The 23,727-nt window shown below is 37.8% G+C and overlaps 1 protein-coding gene and 1 long non-coding RNA gene across 3 annotated transcripts; both read left to right on the top strand.

Moving 5' to 3' along the window:
* Positions 1–23,434, top strand: LOC145466221 (uncharacterized). The gene is made up of 18 exons (XM_081449956.1): positions 1–1,196; positions 1,754–2,110; positions 3,444–3,497; positions 3,656–3,791; positions 4,735–4,806; positions 5,223–5,294; positions 5,808–5,879; positions 11,994–12,065; positions 12,475–12,546; positions 12,764–12,940; positions 14,687–14,758; positions 16,198–16,302; positions 17,233–17,307; positions 17,932–18,158; positions 18,956–19,093; positions 19,393–19,575; positions 19,920–21,455; positions 22,439–23,434. The coding sequence occupies exons 1-18, from the start codon at positions 1,133–1,135 to the stop codon at positions 22,609–22,611; spliced, it is 3,657 nt and encodes a 1,218-aa protein (XP_081306082.1). The 5' UTR covers positions 1–1,132; the 3' UTR covers positions 22,612–23,434.
* Positions 5,775–12,396, top strand: LOC145465285 (uncharacterized). 2 transcript variants are annotated; one of them, XR_014041555.1, is made up of 4 exons: positions 5,775–5,879; positions 7,555–7,626; positions 8,439–8,510; positions 11,820–12,396. It is a non-coding gene; the product is annotated as an uncharacterized LOC145465285 (long non-coding RNA). The 2 variants fall into 2 exon arrangements; XR_014041556.1 differs by lacking the exon at positions 5,775–5,879 and having other exon boundaries at positions 6,985–7,626.
* Positions 23,435–23,727: the final 293 nt, after the last annotated feature.

Raw genomic sequence — 23,727 nt, 5'->3', positions numbered from 1 at the left:
GATTTGTCAGTTTTGGTGAAAAAGTTGCTGGAAATCTGTGTTTTACTATACGAGAAAAACTCAAACTTTAAAGTAAACAAAGTTGTTAACATATTTGCACCTGTTTGCCAGCTAATTTCAAAGATTACCGGCTTATATCGTGCCGTGAACATAAAAATAGTTCAACCTTGACAAATCATTTGTATTAAGCTTTTCACATCCTAAGGAGAGTAACCAAAGAGCAAGCTAGCTTGAAACCTCGAGATACCTGTAAGAAAGAAAGAGGCATCTTGACGCAGACCAACAGGTAGGTTTGAATGAGAGTACCAAGCCATTCATGTTTAGAGAGTTCACTCTCAGATTTTTCATCATTCGTGAATGAAAAGGAGCTCAGAGTGCTAGCACTGAAGAGAGCATCCACAAAAAGAAAACAAAAGGAAGTCTGCACTGGGCAAAAGAGGAATGCACTTATTATTTCACCTATTGAAAATTTGCTGGAAATAAATCTTCTTTAGGCAAAGCAGCAGGATCCTAACTAGACCTAGAATGCATATCGCTTCCACTACCGCCCGCTCCACGATCTTTAATCTTTCATTTTTTATTTCCATGACGAGCCAAATGGAGTGTGATGTCAATCCAGGTAGAAGGGTTTCGGCTCATGGCTCTACTTCTCGAGTCTGGGAAATGCTCTACTGTATTTTGTAATTTACCTCGCGTTGACACCTGTACAAGACTGAATGGAGCGGGAGTATCACAGCATCATCAATAGATGCATTTAACATAGAGGACAAGGTGAAATATCGTAGAGTCTATAGTTTATGTCTTCACCAAACAAAAGCAAATTTCTTTAAAAAACACTAACTCCGTATGTAAAGTACGAAGAAAATGGAGAAAAAAAGCACTTGCCTACACCTGTTGAGAAGAAGAAATTATGTTTCGTTTAGGGCTGAATGGGTTAAAACTGTCACTTGTAATATCATAGACATGGAGAATAGCATAGCATTGTCTCCAAATTATAACTATCCTTGTAGATCCACATTTAAGAAAATGGAACTGTTATACAAAGCTTATCATGTTCTTCTTTTCTATTTTTCTTATTTCTAAAGGCGGGGAGAAAAACAACGTCAGCGGAGAGGACTGAATAATCTAAAACATGTCATCCAGCTTTGTACCGCTCTACTTGTGCGTTATGCTGTTGAGTTTTGATCTGTGTCTTGGTGAGCAATTTCTCATATTTTCAAACACGAAAATGGCTAAAGGAGGTGATTTACTTTCTCCATAAGAATAAGAATAAGAATAAGAATAAGAATAAGAATAAGAATAAGAATAAGAATGAGAATGAGAATGAGAATGAGAATGAGAATGAGAATGAGAATGAGAATGAGAATGAGAATGAGAATGAGAATGAGAATGAGAATGAGAATGAGAATGAGAATGAGAATGAGAATGAGAATGAGAATGAGAATGAGAATGAGAATAAGAATAAGAATAAGAATAAGAATAAGAATAAGAATCTTTATCGAGAGTGCCATGCTTGATGAGCAACTCTATTTTTGATCAATCCCGTCAAATCTTGATGTAAATATATCAAAGAAAAATGTGATATTCAACCTCGCGTCGTTGGCAAAGCTTTTATTTAAAAACCCGAAACATTTTATACATTTATACATTTTTATACCTAAAAGAAAATGTTTTAGGTATAAAGTTAAGTTTTTTAGTTAGGCGAGGTTAAATAAAGAAAACTTTTCGTTTGTTTTTCTTATTTCCATAACAGGAACTCGTATAACAGTTTCATATGACATCAGTGGTAACAACGGAACAATAACAACCCCGAACTTCCCATTATCTTATCCCAATTACATAAGAAGGCTTTGGAACATAACAGTGCCAAGTGGAAAGCAAGTAAAACTCCACTTTATCTCATTTCATCTTCACTCCTCCGTCATCTGCGAGTATGATTTTGTTCAAATCCGCGATGGCCATTTCCCGTCCAGCAAGGTCATCGTGCGAATGTGTGGTCATCAGAGGACAGAGAAAACTTTGTACTCTAGTGGCCGACACCTGCAGATATATTTTGAAACGGATGCTTTTGGTTCGTATCCGGGTTTTCGAGTTTCCTACAAAGCTGTTGGTAAGTAGTTTCAGTAGGTAAGTGATCGAGCATTGAATACGCAGGATTTTAGGAGGTAGAAGTGGGATACTTATTTAGAGGACCGAGTTGTGGCACTATTCTGTAAAACGATTATTCAGAAATGCATTCCGTGGAGTTACCTCCTCTCATATTTAGTTCTGAAAGCGCAATTGTATCGAAATGTTGACACAATTTCAGCAAGAGCGCGTCTGAAATTCGAAAACAAGAATAAGTCAGAATAGGAAGAACTCTATAGAACATGTAATTGCGCTCGAGGTCAGCAAAAAAAAAAAAAAAGATTGACCGACTAAATAAATGGCGAAATTAAGAAGTGAATAAATGAATGAATGAATAAATAAATGGAGAAATTAAGAAGTAAATGAATGAATGAATAAATGGAGAAATTAAGAAGTGAATGAATGAATGAATGAATAAATGGAAACATTAAGAAATAAATGAACGAGTGAATCAATGAATGAATGAATGAACGAACGAATGAATGAATGAATGATTAAATGAATAAATGGAGAAATTAAGGACGTTGCCGCTAATTGTTTCTGCGCATCCTTACTGCGCATGCAAATTCACAACTCCGCGTCATGCATGAGCACGCAATGATAAACAATGAAGGGCAGGTGGCCGTTGCCACAGCTTTGCCTCGATTTAACGGTCTCGGACGTTCGGTGACCCCTATCTTTTTTTCTTTTTTTGATGAATCATTTTCTTTGCCGATTTTATACGTTTAGCGAAAAAATGGAGAAAATCTATCGATTAGAAATTTGATTTTTTTGCAAAATGCACCATCGAATTCCGTTCTTTTTAGCTCTTCGTTTATCTGTGCGGCAGTTTCAAATGCCTCTTGAAGGCTTAAGCTTTGGGAAAACATTGGATCCATTCGGAGTTATTTACGCAACAGCCCAACTGCTATAAAACATGACTAAGATCGTTTGCCTCCGTTGACTCACCTTCGTTATTTTTAACTATAAACCCCTGTAGACCATGGTTAATTACGTGCGCCAATTTTTCAAAATCAGGGCAGTTTTCCACACGCTTTATCTCGGAAACAAAGTCGGTGACCCCAGATTTGTTTTGCATTTCTGACACAAGTAACTCATTCGCTGACTGCAGTAAAAATTTAAAAAAGAATCTATCGACTGGAGGAAGGAAGGAAGGAATGGATGGATGGATGAATGAATAAATGAACGAACTATTTTAGCAGTATTATCATATCAACATGGCCAGCAGATCGATTAAGACACTTAATTTAATTAGCTAGCGTTTGTCTACAAACAAAAGTTGTTTAATTGTTTCTTTTACACGGTGTTTTTCTCAGAACTTAACCAGAGTTTCATTGAAGGAATAGATCAGGAAATGTCTAAGTGGTCGGGTAAGTTCATGATTTTTTTGTGTGAAGGAAAACAATGATTTATTTTAACGACCATTCAACAGAAAGCTCACACTACGAGTAATAATTTCCTAAGCACTTAAAAATAACTGATGCCTATGTAACCAATAAATCATTGCAGTTTTCATTTGAATTCATAGAATTGAAGGGTGAGGCCAAAGAATGCAGATCTGTCAAAGTTGAAGATGGCGAAGATTTGTTTCTGAGAGTCAACTGCTCCAGTTTGAAGCTTTCTTCACTGCCTGCTTTGGACATCCCTAATATTGCTAAATTGTTGTAAGCACTATGACTAAATGGAAAAGAAACCACACTTTATACGGCCATACTAATGCTCTTGATCTGAGCATTCATTCTCAACTAACAGGGACAATTGGTAGTTTTTTGGGTATAAAACTATTTTTTCTTTTCTTTAGGCAACATATGTCGCAGAATTTTATTTACTAACACGTGATTAATTGGTTTTGTCCCGTAAATTATGTTACTGTAACAGTACGTAATTTACACGGTTTTTTGTGCTTAAGGTGACTAAAAATGACATCAAAACTAGAACTGCTGTACTATTTCCTAACAGGCAATAATGTTTAACAACATCAGATTCCAACTTTCTGTAATTTGTAGGTAAATTTTAAGAGTAACACTAATGGTAACATAATTTACTGTCCAAATTATAAATCACCCTGATAGGTATATGCTTGAAATTGCAAATAATTCAAAGACGCCAAAACATAACCTCAAGGCAAACTATTGGATTACAATAAAATAGTGTTCGTCTGTCGGGCTATTTCCTACCATTTTAATAGTATCTATAACAAAATTCTTGATCGTGATTGGTTCTTCGCGCTTCTATTAGTCACCTAATGGGTGTGTAATTACATGGGTGTTATGGTGGAATTGTACTCCACTCGGTCCAATTACTACTTTTTTAACAGTATGGTTTTGTGTTTTTGCAATTTATTCCAAGTCAAGCATACAGATATTCGTATTCTGGGATACTGTACTTGCCATACACCATAAGTTAACTTAAGATGTTTGTAGTATCTTTTTAGAGCAACTCTTGTTCTCGCAAATTGCAAGTTTTACCTACTTTGAGTCCTTTCGCTTATCGTTTCCATGAACACATCGGCTGCCCTTTAAATTACTGACATCATATACCAAACCTCAATCTATTCCCAATATATGGCAGGTGTAAAAACATTACTTTGTTTATTTTTCCTTGCAGAGACATGTACAATAACGAGCTAGGCAGTATTGGAAGTGCAAATTTTACTGGTCTTAGCAACCTTGTATCTTTGTAAGAATAAAATTTGGACTTCTAGTTCAATTTTCGGTCTGGTACGCTAGTTTAATAGTTGTTGTCAAATCTGACCCTACTGGGGTCACAGTGCTGAATCACCGTTCAAAGGCTGGAAACAGATGAGTTGGTAAAAAGAAATAAATAAAATAAAATAATTTACGCTGCCTCCCCGACCACTTCGCACCACAGATAAGCAATCAGAGTTAAGCAAAAGGTTTGTTGATAGAACAGGATGATATAGGCATGTAGCCAAAAGAGTCTCCAAGTAACATTATTTACTGGTGTAGTACGTGCTTATGTCCCCGTATCAGACGCTCACTGGTTTCTGAAAATGATTTTCTACACCTAAGCCATAGATCGTTTGAGCCTCATTTGAGTATTTAACAGTTTCTCTTTTTCTCTTTTTTTTTCAGAAATCTTGCAAAAAACAAGATCGAAACTGTAGCAAATGAAAGTTTTTCGGCTCTGGTAAATCTGGAGTATCTGTAAGTTGACTATGCACACAAGCGCGTGCGTGTAAGGACCAGACTCGTAGACACGTGTTACCAATGCACTTAAAGGAGATAACGTTTTCAAATGATTGGGAAAATATTAGTCCCGAAATAATACGATGGCAGGAAAAATGCTGTAAAAACTGTAAAGCCCTTTTTGGCAGCTACGGATCGGAAACGACGCTAGATTAGTTAAAGCGGTTTTCAATTGAGTGTTGTAAAACCAAAACCAAACCAGTTAATTGCCAATTAGACGACTCGCCCAATCGCAAACTTAAACCAAAACCAAAGTAATTGCCTGATTACTTTGACACTCAATTGAAAACCGCGCAATTGGTTTGGTGTATAGTGATATATCATATAAGAAGAATAATGCAAAGTTGTAGAAGACGTAAAAATACAAGAATTAATTGATTCCATATATGATTGATTAAAACTTTGCGTTTTTAACTTTCCAGCCGACTTTAAACATTAACCTCGTTTAAAAATTTCGATTTTTTTTTTCAGCAATCTTGCTAACAACAACATCAAAAGTTTAGCAAATGGAAGTTTTGCAAATCTAGTGAATCTGACCGAACTGTAAGTTTAAGACATCTCTTTGACACTGGATTGCGCATGTTAAGAAACTCTTTAAGGTTACCGTATACCTTAAAAGGTGTCTCGCGTCCAAGCGATGTGGCGCGTCCGGTTTAAACTTTAGATACCTAAACCCATATATCAAATTAAAGCTAATAGAGCTGGCTATCAGACCATACCAAAACGTTTGAAATAAAATTTATTGTCAAACTGTTTTTATGACCTCTAAATTCGAGTGTCCAAATCGCACCTCTAAAGGTATATGGTAACCTTACTTGCTTGTTCAAAAAATCGTCAGATGTCAGTTTCAGATTCATTTAATTCATTGCCTTATCAGAGTGAATCGACCCTCGAGAAATTGAAAGTTATTCATCAACTTAAGGTTGGTAAGTAGCGAGTTAGTGAGGTCGTTCGTCAGAGCGGAAGAATAAGTGTTTACAAAGTGGAGCAAGGAGTTACAATATTGGAGAAGGCATAACAACAAAAAACATAAATAAATTAGTTAAATGAAAAATGTTCATTGATCCCACGTGTACCCGTTCAAGGTACCGAATCGACAGAAAAATTCATATTCTGCAAGTTATGCAGTAGATCACATTGGAGAATTTGAAATCGAAACCATCGGGCCAAATCAGAAGAAATATCTCACTTTTTCATAGATCGTGGCTATCCTGATTCTTTTTTTTAATCCAATTTTATTTACAGGACGAACACTTACACTACTTACAGCACTGACATTATACTTACATTTACACTTCCACTGTACTTGCTACTTACACTACTTGTACTTACACTATGTATACATGCACTAGTTCCAATACATAAATTACAATACAATCACACTAATTAAATTACGGTTGGCTTACTTTCAATGCTCTTTTTGTTATAGATAAATTGCATAAACATATAAGTTACATACAAGCTACATTTTATTTTTCTACAACGCACTTAATTATGCTAGACTGCTCCCTTACTTTTTAATTACTACCAACGGAAAAACACTAAAAATCACTCACAATACTGCTGATTAAACATACGCAATTACATAATTAAAAAAAGGAGGAAAAACAAACAAACAAACAAACAAAAATAGACAAAGTTGAAAAAAAAACACACAAAAAAACGCGGGATTGGATCGCGCTCAACAAATCAGTCAGCAAGACAGCCCTTCAATGATGCACCAACTAGAGTTAACCGACTACCATAGAACACAATCCGCTACATTTGTGGTACGGGAAAACGCTAGGAGATCGTTTCCGCGAGCATTAACAGACGTGAAACAAAGACAAAGACTTCTCTGACCTTGTTTCCTTGGTCAATCTAGTTATCCTGGTATCTCTCTCCATCAAGGCAATGGTGAAACTTGTAAAAATTTACAACATAGATTTGTCTTTCACCGCGGTACTTTAGCTCCGCATGGGATCAGTGATTTTTTCGGTTTAACTAATTTACCCGTGCGCTCTCTGTTGCCATGCTTCCTTCAATAGCGTTATCCCATGCTTCACTGTATAAACAATCCACAATCCCCCTCTCCTTTGCTCTGATGAAGGGCTAACGCTTGATCAATTGCTCAAGGGTTTCACTGGCCCGCTTACTCGGCCGAACAGTTTGGTCGGAAAAAAATGCCTATGTTCATTGATTGAATCCTTGATAGTTCGTCACTTTTTTTTTACCACAGTGATATGTCCAAAAACCTTATAAGACACATTCACAGAGAAACTTTTATTGGACCGAAAAGTCTTCTTGAACTGTAAGTAAATGGGGCTACAACCATCCTTTGGGGTTCTCAAGATAATATTGGAAATAAATTACTTGTTGATCTTAAATTTTCTCACGTAAACCCAACTTGAGGAAAGAGTTTGTCTCGTTTACCCGACCAAAAAGCGATGATGTTCTGTGGTTTACAAGAGTTTTCAAGTTCTTTCAGTAATTATTTACATTTTTGTTGCAATTATTGAACCCATAACAATATATTCTTTAACACACTGTGCAGATGAAACCATCCGCAGAGCGACTTTGCAGGTTTCTTCTTGAAGAAAGTTTTGTTATACATTTCTGGAGTTAATATCACTCAATCACTAACAGGGTCCAGTTGTTCAAAATTGGAAATGAGTTGTTTCCTTCCTTCGACCGGGTCAAAAGTAGATTTCAGCTCGTTAGACATCCGAGTCATGGCTATTGCTGCTTACGGCACATACTATTCAGCTCGGAAGAACTAGACACATCTATGATGGTGTAACTAAATAAGTCGCTACAAAAAAAAAGTGTCAACTTAAAATTTAGATCTAGCTTATCAATGTAATTTTGTTTTACTCTTAACTGCTTCATCTGCAATCAAAATATTTAGAGAAGAGTTACTGAAAAAGGTTGTTAACTTTTAGTTGTAAATTAGCGTTTATCGGTTTTAGGACCAACCGACTTTCCTGTGTGTAATGAAATAACGGAGATTCACTAAGGAAGTGCAGGATATATTTGTGTTAATGTATAACCAAACCCAACTTGATTTGCTGTCTTTCTTTGTGGTTTTTAATATATGATATATTTTTTTTATTTCCTATTCAGAAACTTGGCTGAGAATTTCATTGAAACCCTTGACAGTGACATTTTCAAGGGACATTATACACTGATAAATCTGTAAGTTGAGGACAATAAGTTTGAAGCTAGAGAGTCGTCGGTGGTTCCACCAAATCTGTAGTATTTTGACTTGTAGTCTGGCACCTGAACATTCTTCAGCTAGTTTGTGACGTCACGCCTAACCTGGTGGTCTGCGCCTGCTTGACACAGAAAACTGTATGTTAATTCGACTGTGTCTTGCTAAAATACGAACCTTGGCTCGACCAAACTCTTCTAAGATGTCGCCGAGGAGTACCAAAAGGTACTATTAGGTATTAAAAAGTCTTCAGCTTTCTTCTAATGATGAACTGATCTTAATCAACTTTACTCCAATGTAGTATAGATCGTTTTCACTTGACGTCATCACTTTCTAAGATCCAAAACTAAAGAGCCACCAAAGTTTTTATCCTCATCAGGCATAAGAGGCGGTATATTTATATCTGTTTACAATTTTACAGCTCAATAACGTGCTTCGTTTGGAATCCAGAGCATTTTGAATTTCAGGTTTATGGAGGTTCGTGACACAAGGCTACGATCGAGTTCGTCAAAAAATATATACTTATCTCATGATTTTGAGCTGTTTTAGAAGTTAGAGCATTAGGAAAAGTGCTTCTGTAAATGCTTGTTTGATCAGTACTGATAATCAGTCGCCTAGATAGCCAAAGTAAGTTCCAGATGATTACACTATTTTCCGGCCGCCATATTGGTGTACCACGGAGGTACACCAACATGGCGTTTTCATACTGGGCTCTGTAAATATCTGCGAAACATTTCGACGAATAACTGAAGTTTGGGGAAACGCACAGGCCTAAACCTTAGAGAAGTGTCTTATTTAGTTATCTTCTATAACATCATAATTTCAGAGCTTTTTCCAATGGATGGCTTTCGATTAATTTTTTTATTGCGTGACAGTGAAAACGATCTATAAATAGTACCTGCGATATTTAGTTGAAACTCGCGAAATTTCCGGGATTGTAAGCCCGTTAAAAAAGATTTTGAAATCTGTTTTGAAGGTGAAGGTTTCGAAATTAATTTTTTATAGTTTTCTGTTCGACATCAGTAGGCAAATTTTATGCGGGCGGAAACTAATAACACGTACAGAAGTAGACACGGTCTTATCACTCTAAGCCTTTTTTGATTTATTTTCGATTTTTGCAAAATACCTTAAACCCATAAACTTCATATAGCAGTGATGCTGACAGCTTTTTAAATACCACAAAACGATCCTAACGTCTTGGTAGCATTAAGCTGTGATCCCGGACCGCAAATGATCCCCAAATTGAACCGCAAATGATCCCGGGCCGGAAATGATCTCCATATTGGACCGCAAATGATCCCGACCCAAAAATAAGGAATGGCATGGATTTATATCAGAGGAAGGTGAGAACATGTACAAGAATTATGAACTAAAAAAAACGTTTTATCATTTTACAAAAAAATATTCCACAGTTGCTGTTTTGTTCTTCGAAGGGTACAGATCGTTTTCACTGTCGCGCAATAAAAAAATAATAAATCGAAAACCAACCAAATGGAAAAAGCTAAGAAATTGTGATGTACGCTATAGAAGATAGCTAAATAAGACACTTCTCCAAGTTTTAGGCCTGTGCGTTTCCCCAGACTTCAGATATTCGTCGTAAATGTTTCCCAGAAATTTACAGAGCCCAGAAAGAAAACGCCATGGTGGCGTACATCCGTGGTACACCAATATGGCGGCCGGAATATAGTGTAAACATCTGGAACTTACTTTGGCTTTCTGGGCGACTGATTATCAGCACTAAACAAACAGGCATTTACATAAACACTTTTCCTAATGCTCTAACTTCTAAAAAGGCTCAAAATCATGAGATAAGTATATATTTTTCAACAAACTCGATCGTAGCCTTGGGTCACGCAACCTCCATAACCCTGAAATTCAAAATGCTCTGGTTTGCAAACGAAGCACGCTAATTGTAAACAGATATAAATATACCGCCTCTTATGCCTGATGAGGATAAAAACACGTCACGTGAAGACGATCTATCGAATTAGAAGTCTTAGAAAAACACCTACTTGTAAGCATTCTCGAAATCCCGGTGGCGATAGTATCAAACATCTATCAAACAGCTAATTGTCAAAACGAGGCGCAAGCCTTGGCTTTGCTTGGTCATGAAGCTGAACTTCATAACTATAGCTTGGAATTTTGGTTTCTTAGAATACTCAAGTAGTCATTTCCGAGGAATTAAAGCCAAAATACGACCATGGAAAAATTACAAAATAAATTTGTTCAAATTTCCAGTGCTACACACTAGGTGTTTTACAGAGTGATGAAGCGTAATTGTAGGCTTGTGGGTCTACTCAGGTGACAGCGTCTTCTGTAATAGTTGTTTCATGGTTAGATTTTAGTTTAAAACTTTAGACGAGTGGCGTTAATGGCTGATAAAATGTGATTTAACTATAACACCGAAATATCAATGTTTAACAAAGGAGGATATGTAGCGTATGTTGCACTGATCATAATTTTACTGAGAGTTGCAAAGAAATGGAAGCCAAGTTGATGATTGAGTGGTGATATTCATAACATCCTAGTTAGCAACAAAATTTAGACGAAAGTATGAAAAAAAAAGCAAGTTGTAAGCCATTATAATTATAAGATGGCTTTAATAAAAACATCGGTATTCACGTACGCCAATTCCCTGTCCACACAATCCCACAATCCATGCCATTTCTTATTTTTTGATTAGGATCATTTGCGGTCCAATATGGGGATCACTTCTGGTCCGGGATCATTTGCGGTCCAATTTGGGGATCATTTGCGGTCCGGGATCATTTGCGGTCCTGGGATCATTTGCGGACCCGTACAGAGCGCTTTATAACTACGACAGTTTTGAATGTCCGATTGAAGAGAGCAAGTGGCAAATGCTTCCTCTTAAATGACGAATTTCTCGAGGCTCTCCAGCGAAAGCACTCGACGCTTCAACTTGTGGCAGAGTCTCTTGTATACTTATCCAATCAGGGTATTGCATGCTGGTCAAAATATGTCCGAAATGGCCGTAACTGGTGGCATTTGTATCAGGCCCAGTTTTTTTTCCCGTGCTACTTCGCAGGTTGAATGTAAGAAACACGGCCTGGTCACACAGATGAACACTAAAGGGTTGTCACGGCGTAATGCCGTGACGGTCACGCTCATCTTTGATTTCCTGGACTGTTCAGAGAAGATGACAAAATATGATATCTTAAAAACTTACCCGTAGATATCAAAAATAGAATATTTAATTAATAAATAGAGAAGTGCGATAAAAGTGATAAACGAGATAAATCATGATAGTCCTCATATGTTTGTTTTCTTTTTAGAATTTTGAGGGAAAACAGATTATCGAAAATCGAAGAGAAATCGTTTCAGGACCAATTTCTGCTTTTCTTTTTGTAAGAAGAATGCTGTTTTGTGCTTTTTGATTAGATTAATTTCATTATCACATTGTTGGCAACAGAAATATTCACTTCGTAATTGCTTTTATTTCTGTTCAGAAGTCTGGCAGGGAATGAGTTACAGTACATTGCGCCAAGCTTTCCATACATTTATATTTGGCTTTGGTTTTTGTAAGTAAACATCCCAGTTTATTGTATTTATAATTTTTTCATGTTTTCTTAGTCAGTTTTTATTCATTCGTCTCCTATCACTTTCTACCCCCGAGGTTTCAGTTAGGAGAAAACAAGCTGTCAGTCAGCTTCACGATTGACTAACGGCGTTGGTTATGACTTTCATCGAAGAGACAGTTAGTTCATTTTTGGTCTGTTGATTGGTTAACAGTAAGATTTAAAGACTCTGAGGCCTACTGGGAAGGATGGCTGTCCTATTGTTAAAGGGTTTGATAGCACACTATATTCGTAGTCTCTCTTTTAAAAATTGTCAGAACTGCTGTCAATACCTTACAATCTTGTTACTGATACACGCTTGCTTCCAATGTATGACACAATATGTTATGTTATCTCACTTATTTTATTACAGGGATTTGTCGCACAACCATTTAGCTCAAATTCCCTCTGAGCTTTTAACACGGACGCCTCGTCTTTTCAAATTGTAAGGGAACATTAGTTTCTTCACCGTACGGAACACAACATCATAACAAAGTCGCAACAACAGTAGATCAGTTTCAGTAGGACAGGACGTTTTACCTGAAATAAATAGATATACTTGAAATGTATAGCTGGCAAAAATATCCAGTCCTTACAAACCATAAAATGCCTTGTCATAACAGAGTTTTAATCAACTTATACATTGCGTCTTGTTTCTTAAGAAAATTAGGACATAACCGAATCTCTGAAGTGCCTTCTGGAGCATTCATTCATCTTAAAGACCTTGGATTCCTGTACGTAGATATCACGATGTGTGTAACTGTAAGAGTAACCTACAGTAGGCAGGTACATACCTCTATTAATGGAAACCTGTTTTCTAGTGATGGGTGCGAGGACTGAAGTCGTTTGTCCGTTTCTAAAGCTGATGTCTGCATTATTGTTTGAGTTGAGCAGAAGGAGTTCCTCAGTAGACTTTGACCTGAAGTATCTCTCGAAATGTCAGAATTAGAGTGATTGAATATGAGACAATAAAGTCTCTCCATTTACTCTATGGTAAGCTATCTCGCCATGTATCAGTCGCCTTCAAAATCGCCATCGATTCGTGAATAGAAGTAAAAGATTATACTTCTGTTCTTATGATTTGTTGTGCCAAATAGCAAGCCTTTTCTTTAGACTCGATCAAAAACTGTAAGCATTACATATTATAGATTAATGAAATCGTTGCAGTCATAATTACTATTCAATAAAAATAACATCTAAACTGAGCAAACTGTAATAATGAACTGACGGTGGACCTAATCTCTATTTAGGGACTTGTCCAAAAACAAGATTGAAATTCTTCGGCCAGCCGCGTTCACGGGCCTCCAACGACTTGTTATTCTGTGAGTTATACGCCATTACTTCTTAATTAAAGAGAACAACACCTCCAGGGTCAATATTAAAACTGATTTTAATAAGTCCGTGATTTAAACTCCAGTCAGTACTCCAAACGGCCCAAGTTTTGATTCTGTGGCAAAACTCTGTTGATGACTGATGATTCAAATCTCAGCAGTTGAAAGTTGGAAGACCTCGGATGATCTTCGGTCATTGATAGGGTGATCCTCGAGTACTCAGCTTGTGATAATGGCATGAGCTGAAATTGCTCACCGGGTTATAATCGAACACTGTTTCATTCTGTCAAGCTGAACAGGCAGCGTGAAAAGACATACATACAGAGTAGATGTGTTTGGCTGTAATTAATATTCTGATCTTGCGTAATTGTAGCCGCGCTCAGGGTTGAAACTTCCCTTAGCTGTCAGAGAATGATTTAACGCCTGTAAATATGAAAACAAACTTTTTTTAATTTATTGGTGATCAAATGATTAATTAATTATTGAATTTTTGGTATCTCAAATATCGTGATTTGTCAGCTTCTCTGTCAGTTTGCCGGCCACTGACAAAACACGATATTTTGCTCAACCTCGCCCAATAATTGTTAATTAGTATGACCAGTACTCAGCCATCAGTTAGCCCATACAGACCTTCAAGTCAGATGACAAATGATTTATTTTCTCAGGTTACTTCAAAACAATCAATTTTCATCGTTGCCTAATGGAACTTTCACGGGCATGACCTATCTGAAATATCTGTAGGTATTTTATGGATCAAGATATTCTTGAACACTGGGCAATTTCAGGATATTTTCCGCAGGATCACATTATACGAAGCTCAGTGTATTTATAATTAGTGCTCTATAAAACCCTTTCTTTCTAGTTCTTCGTTATTCATGTTCTCTTTCCTAAAAGATCTTTCGAAAGAAAAATATGTCAACCCAACAGAAGCATAACTCGTCGATTAAGACAAGAACTAACTTGATCTTTCTGATGTCTGTACTTTGTGTAAACAATTCAGGCGAAATGATTCTACTAAACCATTTATATTTTGCAACGAGCTAAAATGAGCCGTGTACATTAATTACCGACTTACTCGGTAATGCACTGAAAAACTTAACCGACCCAAAACGGGAAACAAAGGTAAAACTAAATTGAAACTGCTAAAGAACGGGATGACCTGTCGTGATAGCGTTTTGAGTACTGTCGCTTTTTTCGTATTGCACAACATTGTAACCTTCACCCGACTAACTTTTGTCAATATCTTTCTCCCAGTGACCTTTCGAGGAATCGCATTGCTGTCATTCAACGTCATCACTTCGACAACCTCAACGATTTATCCTTCTTGTGAGTAGATTTCAACCATTGATGATTTTTTCTTAGCAGCCCAGAAACAACGACCCTCGAGGATCCGTGTCACCCAAATACAGTGTAACTGTTTGAACCGGGCCGCTTGAAGAAGGTGATCGTTTTCATTAACGAACTGAGGACGTTGGAGAGTACAGACAATAGTTCTGAATATTGTAGACCTCTCAGGAACATTTGTCATAATTAGATTGGTTCGTTTCGATCCTGAACTTATAGCATCTTTAAACGGGTTTCGGGTTATCTGTCACAAGACGAATTTTGAGGCTAAATATTTGAGAAAATGGATAATTATGATAATCCAAACCAGGCACGGGATCTGTAAAGTATATAAAGTATAAAAGAATCATTGGCCCGTTTACAAAAGAGATCGCCACCGTTGGTCCTACAAGTATCCGTGTTTCGACGATACAAACTCTTACGAATTACTATTTTACCGAATTCTACAACGACTCAGCAAAAACTGAGCACTGACACGGGCGATTAGAATATTAATTTACATTAAAAATTAGGCTATCTTAGCTCCTAATGAGGAGCATAGGGCGTCAACCATGGACCTCCACCTAACTCTATTTCTTTTAGAATATTAGTTAACAGCGGCAAAAATTTAAGTAAGCATTCAAATTAAGATAGCTCACATTCGACAGTCTTGTGTTCTGCCGTCCCAACGGACGGCATTAGCGATAATGAACATTCGTGGGAAGAATCTGGTTCAAGTACTCTTACATTACATCTGAAAATTTGATGCGGCTCTGAACCGTCTTCAGAGGACATTTTTAGACCTAACCAAAAGTTGTTAGTTGTTATTCTGAAAAAAAAAAAAAAAAAAACGCTGATAAAAAATAAGGGCCACAGAATTCGTTTTTTGAGTTATTAGAGAGCTTGAGCACAGACGTTTCCGAACCATAGACAGCAACCAGAATTCATGTTTCTTTTTTATTTGGCCTTCCTTTATCCCCGGCAATGGGTTGGAAAGCTCTCGTTTAAGCAAACGTAAATTTAAAACGTATGTCCTTGAGCTTCCCTATCAGCAGCCGTTGAGACTACAACTACGGGTGATTTTAATATTATTCCCTTATGTCAAGAAAGTGACCTAATAGTGTTCACCAATAACTGGGTATTTACTTGATCCGTTATTTTAGATTCAGCAGATAAAAAGTGCTACCAATAACTCATCAAAGCACGAGTTACAGAAAGCACAGGAAATCTACACTGAAATATTAAGCTAAGCTTACGTCTAAACTTTGGAAAAAAAGGGTTAAAGTTGCTAAGGCATTTAGACAAAGGTCTAAGATCTGTAGTATTCATAAGTAGTGAGCACAGAGTAATTTAAATAGTTCCCCTTAATTTTGTGTTCAGTGACAAACAACGTAATGGAGTGTGTAAAATGGTAAACCATATTCTCGCTTTGCTAGATTTTAATGCCCGCCTGGTTATCTTTTTTTAATCTTAAGGAACCTAGCATACAATCCTTTGCGGGAAGTAGAAGAAAAAGCTTTCTTTACAACACCAAATCTGAAGTATCTGTAAGTAATGAGATGCTGATTGATAAGAGTGGCTTACACAGAGACCACATTACTATGCTACGTGAATATAATAGAAGCATAGTAACGGCTCAACTTGTGTTGGTCTGATCAGCTTCGTGATTGAGAAAGCGAAATGTTGAAAAGACTGGAAAATCGAGTGGTTCCTGTGTGGAAACTGTGCACTCGCCTCAATACAGTATACTCTTGCCTTGCTCTATTAACCACAGAAGGTCTATCCCCGGCTGAAACTAGAGAGAAAAGTATGGAAAAATTCCCTGCCATTACAGAATTTCGAACACCTTATGTGATCCAAACTAATGTTTATAATTGTTCTTCTCTCGTTACAAGCGATTATGAGCACGTATCAAAAGTCTATGAGGTTAGCTTTCATAAGTATCACCTCACTAAGCAACTTCAAGACTTAAATATCTTAAATACAGTCGACTTTCGTAATTGGACAATGTGCACTAATAGAGGGATGACGTATTAAATAGCAAGTTTATTTTGTAATCTTGGAATGTTTACTAGTTCGTACACTATATGATTACTATATGATTATGTGTCAAAGTAAATGTGTACTCTAATACTATAAATTAAAAGGGTTCTCGCTCTCACGGGAGTCACTGTCTTTAAATTAACGGTCTTGAATGTGATACTTATGAAAGCTGACCTCATAAACTTTTGATATGTACTCATTACCGCTTGAGTGTTACCATTACTAGATAATTTAATTGAAAATTCTTCTAGTATTTTGAAACAAGGTATCGAAAACAGCACCTGCGTATTTGCCTCATGCAATCAAGTGGAAATCGAATATCTTACATAGGAATTCGAATTAGTACCAGTGTGCACTATTGGAGTTTAAGTAAGGAACGTTTGTCACTGCTTATCAATGAATGCGCTTGAGAATGCTTTTTTTTAACTTGACAGGAATCTAATGTTCAACTCTTTAGACGTGCTATTCCCTTATCATCTCTCAGGACCACGTAACCTGGTGGTAGAATTGTGAGCAGCAGTGGATATTTAGTAAAACCCGTAGATGCTTGTTAATTGATTGTTCTTCGTTTATTGTTACAATATCTCTTATCAAAATCACACTAACTCGTGTAAATGGTAATGTATTAAACAGCTACTACTTTTGGGGGTCGAGTATGGATCGCCGAAAGAATACTTTGTTAAAAAGATGCGTGAAAATTTTAGGATTTCCTTTAGCATGCTTTAACGAGATTAGCAAAGCATTTTTCTGTTTATTTAAGATTTCATAACACTAGCACTTTAACAAAGCAAGGAATTTCGTTGCTACTTATTCCAAACGTCTGCACGCATAGATATAATCGAAAAATCAGCCACTTACCTACCTTTAAGTCAAAGTAAAGAACGCATGATCTAAGAATGTTCACCATCCTTTCTAAAAACTTGTCGAGAAACATCTACGAATAAATTCTTCTGCCACTGTGTCGGGTGGGGAAGGAAAGAACTTGTAAATTCAAGACGTATCAGGGGGAGATGAAGATGTGGCAGGTTGCTTCCATTTTCGTTCTTGCTTCGATTATTTTAAATAAACTACAACCTGGTAGAGGAATTGAAAAAGCATGGTACAGCCTGGTAATATCCTTATGTCCATCCCAGGTATCCTGCCAAGGAAGTTCTTTATTATCAACTAGAACCTAACTACATTAATCTTGATGACACGCTCACATCATCATCATCTGGCTACAAATGCACCAACTATGGAAATGGGAGTGACACTTGTCGACCTTGTCCTCTCGGAACATTCAGCGGTTTAAAGGAGGACTGCACCGCATGTCCTGCAGGTAACCCTCTCTTCATCGGTGTTTTCATGTCCGACAGCGGGTAACGGGTACACGGTCAATCGAAGCACGGTCAATCATGAGCACTGTACTGCAGGTGTCCTTCAGTCTATTGACGTATTCTAACCTGACGTCGGGTAACTGGTACATTGCCCATGACTATAAATTAACAAGCAGGGTATATTAGGAGGGCTGCACTTTATGTGTTCCTGAACTTTCAATTGATTGACGTATTCTAACCTGACGGCGACTTGCCAGTGCGCAATCCAAAAATCAACCTACATGTATAGCGGAATAGGGCTACACCGTATGTCCTCCAGGTAACCTTCTGTCTATAGACGTATTCTTTCCAACAGCTATAGTTAGCAAAAAGTCGATAGATCAGCCTGAATTTGAATGCATTGCATGCCCTTCTGGTAGCTCCCTCTCCTGTGACGTATTGTTGCATAAAAGAAAACGTTACGTTTTTGCAAATACAAATGGGTAATCCGGAAACGCAATACGACCTCTAAAATGCCGTGAAGTGGCTCTCTACAATACAGAACAAGTACTAATCAAGCAACTACCAAATGCTTGTTACCTTTTCGTCTTCAAATAATTCCTTTATCGAGTAGGGTTAGAGTTAGAGTAACCCTAACAACAACAGCTTCTAATTTTCACGATAGAAATATCATTACAGTCGTGGTATATTTAAATTCAAGACAGGTTGCTCAAATAAGGTAACTGCTGTAATAATTTGTTTTGTAAAGCGAAAGGCAGGTGAATCTCCACTGCGAAACTCGGCAAAACAATTAGTGCATACATCGCGTTTAAACCAGATAAACTTACAAATGGTCATATAGATTGCTCTCACAAAAGGGTTTCTCTTTTGAGGATACCTGATTTAGCCAAGCTGAGGACAGCTGATATAAGTTTAAAAAGTTCACTTGTGTTAAGGATATTGGATTTTAAAGATATTGAGGAGGCAGCGTGGCCAAGTGGTTAGAGCGCCGGACTTGAAATCCAGGCTGGTCTCGGCTGCGGGTTCAAGTCGCGCTCTGACCACTAAGCTGGAGTTGTTTCTCAGTAGACCCTAGTTTAACTCCTCGGCCACGCTTGTAAATAGCCAACTGGTCTGCCTCCTGCCATTTGGAATTTTTAACCATGTTATGTTCGTTTGCATTACTTGTTCATCATTTGGTTTCCGGCATTGGCCCTGAAAACCCGCGTTGGGCAAGTGGTCAATTAAGATATTTATATTTTATTTATTTTATTGCTGGGATAGGCCAGTCATTGTTTTAAACCAAACCGGCTGAACGATTTGACACTTGTTTTTCTGCAGGCGGTTTCTATCAAGATGAGTTTGCCTACACTGGAAGACTATCCCATGGCATGGGGTGTAAAATCTGTCCGTTAGGTCATTATGTACCCCCTCATGCTGCCCCAGGAAGAGCCATCACAGAGTGTATTTTATGTCCTCAAGGTTGGTACAAGGCGGTATAAAATTTAAGGCAGGCTTGTTGGCAAGGCCTATCAATTACGATGATTTTTCATATCCAGATTACCGAGAAACCTTACAAATATTCAGACTGTCAACCTTAAAGTGATCGCAAATGAATATCACAGCCACTATGGCAACGGCTGCCAATACGTTTTTGAATTATCAGTCAACTGAAAATTAATGTCCACCCTAATAAATGGATAAAAGCATTTCATGGTCACTTTTAGTTTCTTGGCATCAAGTTGTATTAAAGTGAATAGAAAATATCATTGTTATAAAATAATATTAATAAAGAGCTGATACCAGGATCCATGCGTCACTTTCAGGTACCGAAAATACCCAATTTGCGGGATTCAAAGGGTGTCAGTGTCTCCCGAACTTTTATCGATTGGATCGATTTGGCCTGTGTACACGATGTCCTTTTCAAGGACTCGCCTGCCAAAACGAATCAGTGCGACTGCAACCAGGTTTCTTCTGGAAATGGGCAACAAACGAAAGTCTTTCGAAATATGAAGAATTTTCTGAAGATCTTTCAATCACTGATAACTCATACAAACAGCTTAGATTTCAAGGGGTAATCCCACAAGTCTACAAATGCCCAGCCTCTGACGCCTGTCTCGGAGATATGAAGTCGAGTTGTTCCCATGGTTATTATGGTCCCTTATGCGCAGTGTGCAGTAAAGGCCATTACCGACTGTTGAACCGTTGTCGAAAATGTCCCAGGATGCTTTGGTTTGTTTTACAAGTGAGCGGGATCGTCATTATCATTGCTATTCTCGCGGTGAGCATCTTTCTGGGCAAAAGACGAAAATGCGCTTCCAATAGGACGGTAACTGACTTGATCCTAGCAAGACTTAAGATTGTTATTGGCTTTTACCAAGTCACTTCTGGTACATTGAACACATTTTCGTACGTTGGATGGCCGAGTGCATTATTAACAGTTGTTTATTATGCCAATATGGTTCAACTAAACCTGTTGGAGATTTTTCCTTTGCAGTGCTTCGTTGACAATTTAACCATAAACGTATACACCAGGTTATTGCTGGTTGTAGGGTCAAACACAGCAATTGTTTTTCTAGCAGTGTTCATTTACCAAATAAGGAAACTGATGCTTATCCACGGTAAAAAGCTAGCCAATGCTGAGCTGGCTGAGTCTCTTTCCTCCGACAAAACGCAAATCTATCGCGTCGTTTGCCTGCTGATTTTTGTGACATACCCCTGGACGTGCACCACCATCTTCAATCTTCTCTCGCCAACATGTCAACGGATTTGCTCCACCGCCGACTCGTGCCAGTACTTCTTGCGCGCCGACTTTTCAGTCCAGTGCTTCACTAAAAAGTACAACAGATATGTGATAGCAGTCTATCTCTTACTCCTTCTCGTTGTTGCTATACCAGTTATAGTTTTGCTTTTGCTGTGGAAATATCACCATAGAAAAGTTTATGAGGAAGCGGAAGCCCAAATTTGCAAGGGTCGAGAAATATCCAACGGCCTGAGCTTTCTCTATGAAAACTACGCACCGCAGTGCTGGTTCTGGGAAATCATCGAGTTAGTGAGAAAAGTGTGGGTGACCTCAACGCTCTTTCTAATGGGAGCAAACACACGAAGTCATCTTGGCGCAGCTGCCATTATATCCGGGATCTACTCCATTTTGGTGGCGTATTACAAACCAATCAGTGACACGTTTGAACACTGGCTGCAGCTAGTGTCACTTATCGCCAACTTTGTCACTATGAACGTTGGAATGCTGTTGAAAATACCAGCAGAAGAGGATTCATCAAGTACCTTTGGAGACAGGGAATCTGGCTTTGTTTCCGTCATCCTGGTGGCTGTTAATGTCACCATTATTGCGCTAATGATGGGTAGGTCGTCAGATCAAATACTGCTAATTAAATCTTGACGGTTCCACTTGTGTTATTTTCTGTCTAACAAAAAGATTCCTTGTTTTCGTGCGTCTGTTCAGTAATAGATCACAGATGATGTCAAAATGTGGTAAGAACAATTACTGAACAGACGCACGGCAGCATGAAATCTATGTTTTATCTATGTGTTATATAATAAACACATAAAAGCACTTTAATGACGCCATCAATGCGTCTCCCTCCATAAGATTATAAGCAAGAGCCAATCAAAATGTGAGAATAATATGACTGATAATTTGATTATATAATCCCGATCGTATGATAAAAATATGTTGTCTCCTATTAGTTAGAGAGTACGGTACACGAACGAGATTAACTAATCAAAGCGCAGCGAAATCAAAACTAAAACAAGGAGACAATTTCTAAGTCTTGTTAAAACTACTTTGAGAGAACTGATAACCAATGTATGAATGTATATGAATGAATTAAAATTCAAAATCCAATGCAATCAATTCTCGCTATATCAACATCTTCAAGATGGATCGAAATGTGTTTATTTGCTTAATAGTCTTAAATAGCCGACCTCGATTAGAGGTTTGTATGTTACAAACTCGAGGGCCTCTCTTGGATTTTATCATTGAGGGAGCAAGGGATACCTCGACTATCCATAGAAACCTATAGCGAACTCCTTAAAATGACAAGAGAATTTATCAAAAGTGAACAATTAATTTATTAATATATGATGAATGTTTATGGTGTTAAGCGGAACATGTAGCTCTCCCTTTCCCGGGGATCCTCTAAATCCCTCCTTCCCTCTTGAATCATTTCCTATTCATCAACAATGGAAGATTGAACGCTAAAGGTGTCGGTGGAGGATTTCATGACTGCCCATGAACTGTATTTTCGTCGAAGCAATTAAACGAGAGGAGGAAAATCCTGGGAAATAAAGCTTGTTAGTAATTTAATCACTTTTTCTTTCCCAGTGCATTACATATACACCTTCATCACTGCAATTAAGAGTGTAAGAAGCAAGCCTCAGTGTGGAGCCGAGTGTTGCGTGACATTCACGATGATAATGGTCGGAGCGGGAGAGGATGCTACAGACATAGACAGCGGAGGAATTCAAAACTCGACAAGGTCTCAAACTGTTACTTAAAACATCTCTTGGACTTACAGAGGATTTCATTCTTGTATCATGGACAGCCAATTATTTGCTGCCCTCTTTGGAAGCATTTCAGAAAAAAGAGAAAAAATAATAAGGAACCTATGTTAACTGGATTTTAAAACCTACTTTAGGTTTAAAACATAGGATTTACTTTAGTTAAATGTTGCTTAAACGTACCAAGGTAGATTGAATAATCAAGGGGCGGATCTTAGTGTTCGTATTATGGAGGTGGAGATGACAAGAATTCTCGTTTCTCTGAGCTTGGACAAAGTAAGCTCTTTGTAATGTACAGGTATGCATATTATACAGCAGAGTTGTCCGTAAAGATTGGAGGGCCTTGACTGCAATACATTTGACCTGTTTCGAGTCCGATCTGTTAGTGGATTGTTCTCGATAACAACCCAACAACTGCAACTTTACTTTCTCGTCATCAGCATCAATAGGGAAAGCGTGAATAGCTTTCCGAGAAATTTACAGTCGCGATTCAAAACTGAACATGCCACTCCCTCCAAGATCACAGCAAACGCCTCATGGAGTACCCAGCGATCAATCATGCAGTAGTCTCGTAGCGTATCGGAAATTTATCAATCCAGTAATAACCTTCTGAAAGTATCTATAGTCGGATTTTTTCACTGCGCAGACATGGTGGAAACTTATCCCCTACTTTTCGCAATAGGAGCACCGGAAAAGAACAACCAAAAAGAAAGGTAGTGATTCTTCAAAATACGAATTAACTACCACAAAAAGGCACCGGACAATATATATGGAGCTATGTAAAACGAGCAATCACAGCGTTACTACGTCTTCTTCCATATGCGTGGATATCGTGTGACATTTTCTTACTACAGTCGGAACTCTCCTTACTAACACCTTCAATTTCGAAGAGTGAACTGAGCAACATAACTAGCACTATGCGGGACGCTGGAGTTCTCGTAGCTCAGTGGATAGAGCGCCCGCCCGGTATTCGGGAGGTCATGGGTTCGATTCAATTCGGAGACTCAGAGTCTTTCTTTGACCCACGCTCGTGTCATGTTGATCAGTTCACTTTTCACATTTCATTACCGAGCTTAAAATCACCATCTTTAATTTATTCACTTATCACCTTCA

This window comes from Orbicella franksi, chromosome 13, assembly GCF_964199315.1.
Source record: "Orbicella franksi chromosome 13, jaOrbFran1.1, whole genome shotgun sequence".
Taxonomy (NCBI): Eukaryota; Metazoa; Cnidaria; class Anthozoa; order Scleractinia; family Merulinidae; genus Orbicella; species Orbicella franksi.
Note: the sequence above shows the minus strand (reverse complement) of the source record. Positions and strands in the feature narration are given on the sequence as shown.

Coding starts and splice junctions, on each gene's coding strand:
- LOC145466221 (XM_081449956.1), top strand. CDS start 1,133: ATGTCATCCAGCTTTGTACCGCTCTACTTGTGCGTTATGCTGTTGAGT. Junction 3,792..4,734: donor CCTAATATTGCTAAATTGTT/GTAAGCACTATG, acceptor TTTTCCTTGCAG/AGACATGTACAATAACGAGC. Junction 19,094..19,392: donor GGAGGCAGCGTGGCCAAGTG/GTTAGAGCGCCG, acceptor AGTCATTGTTTT/AAACCAAACCGGCTGAACGA.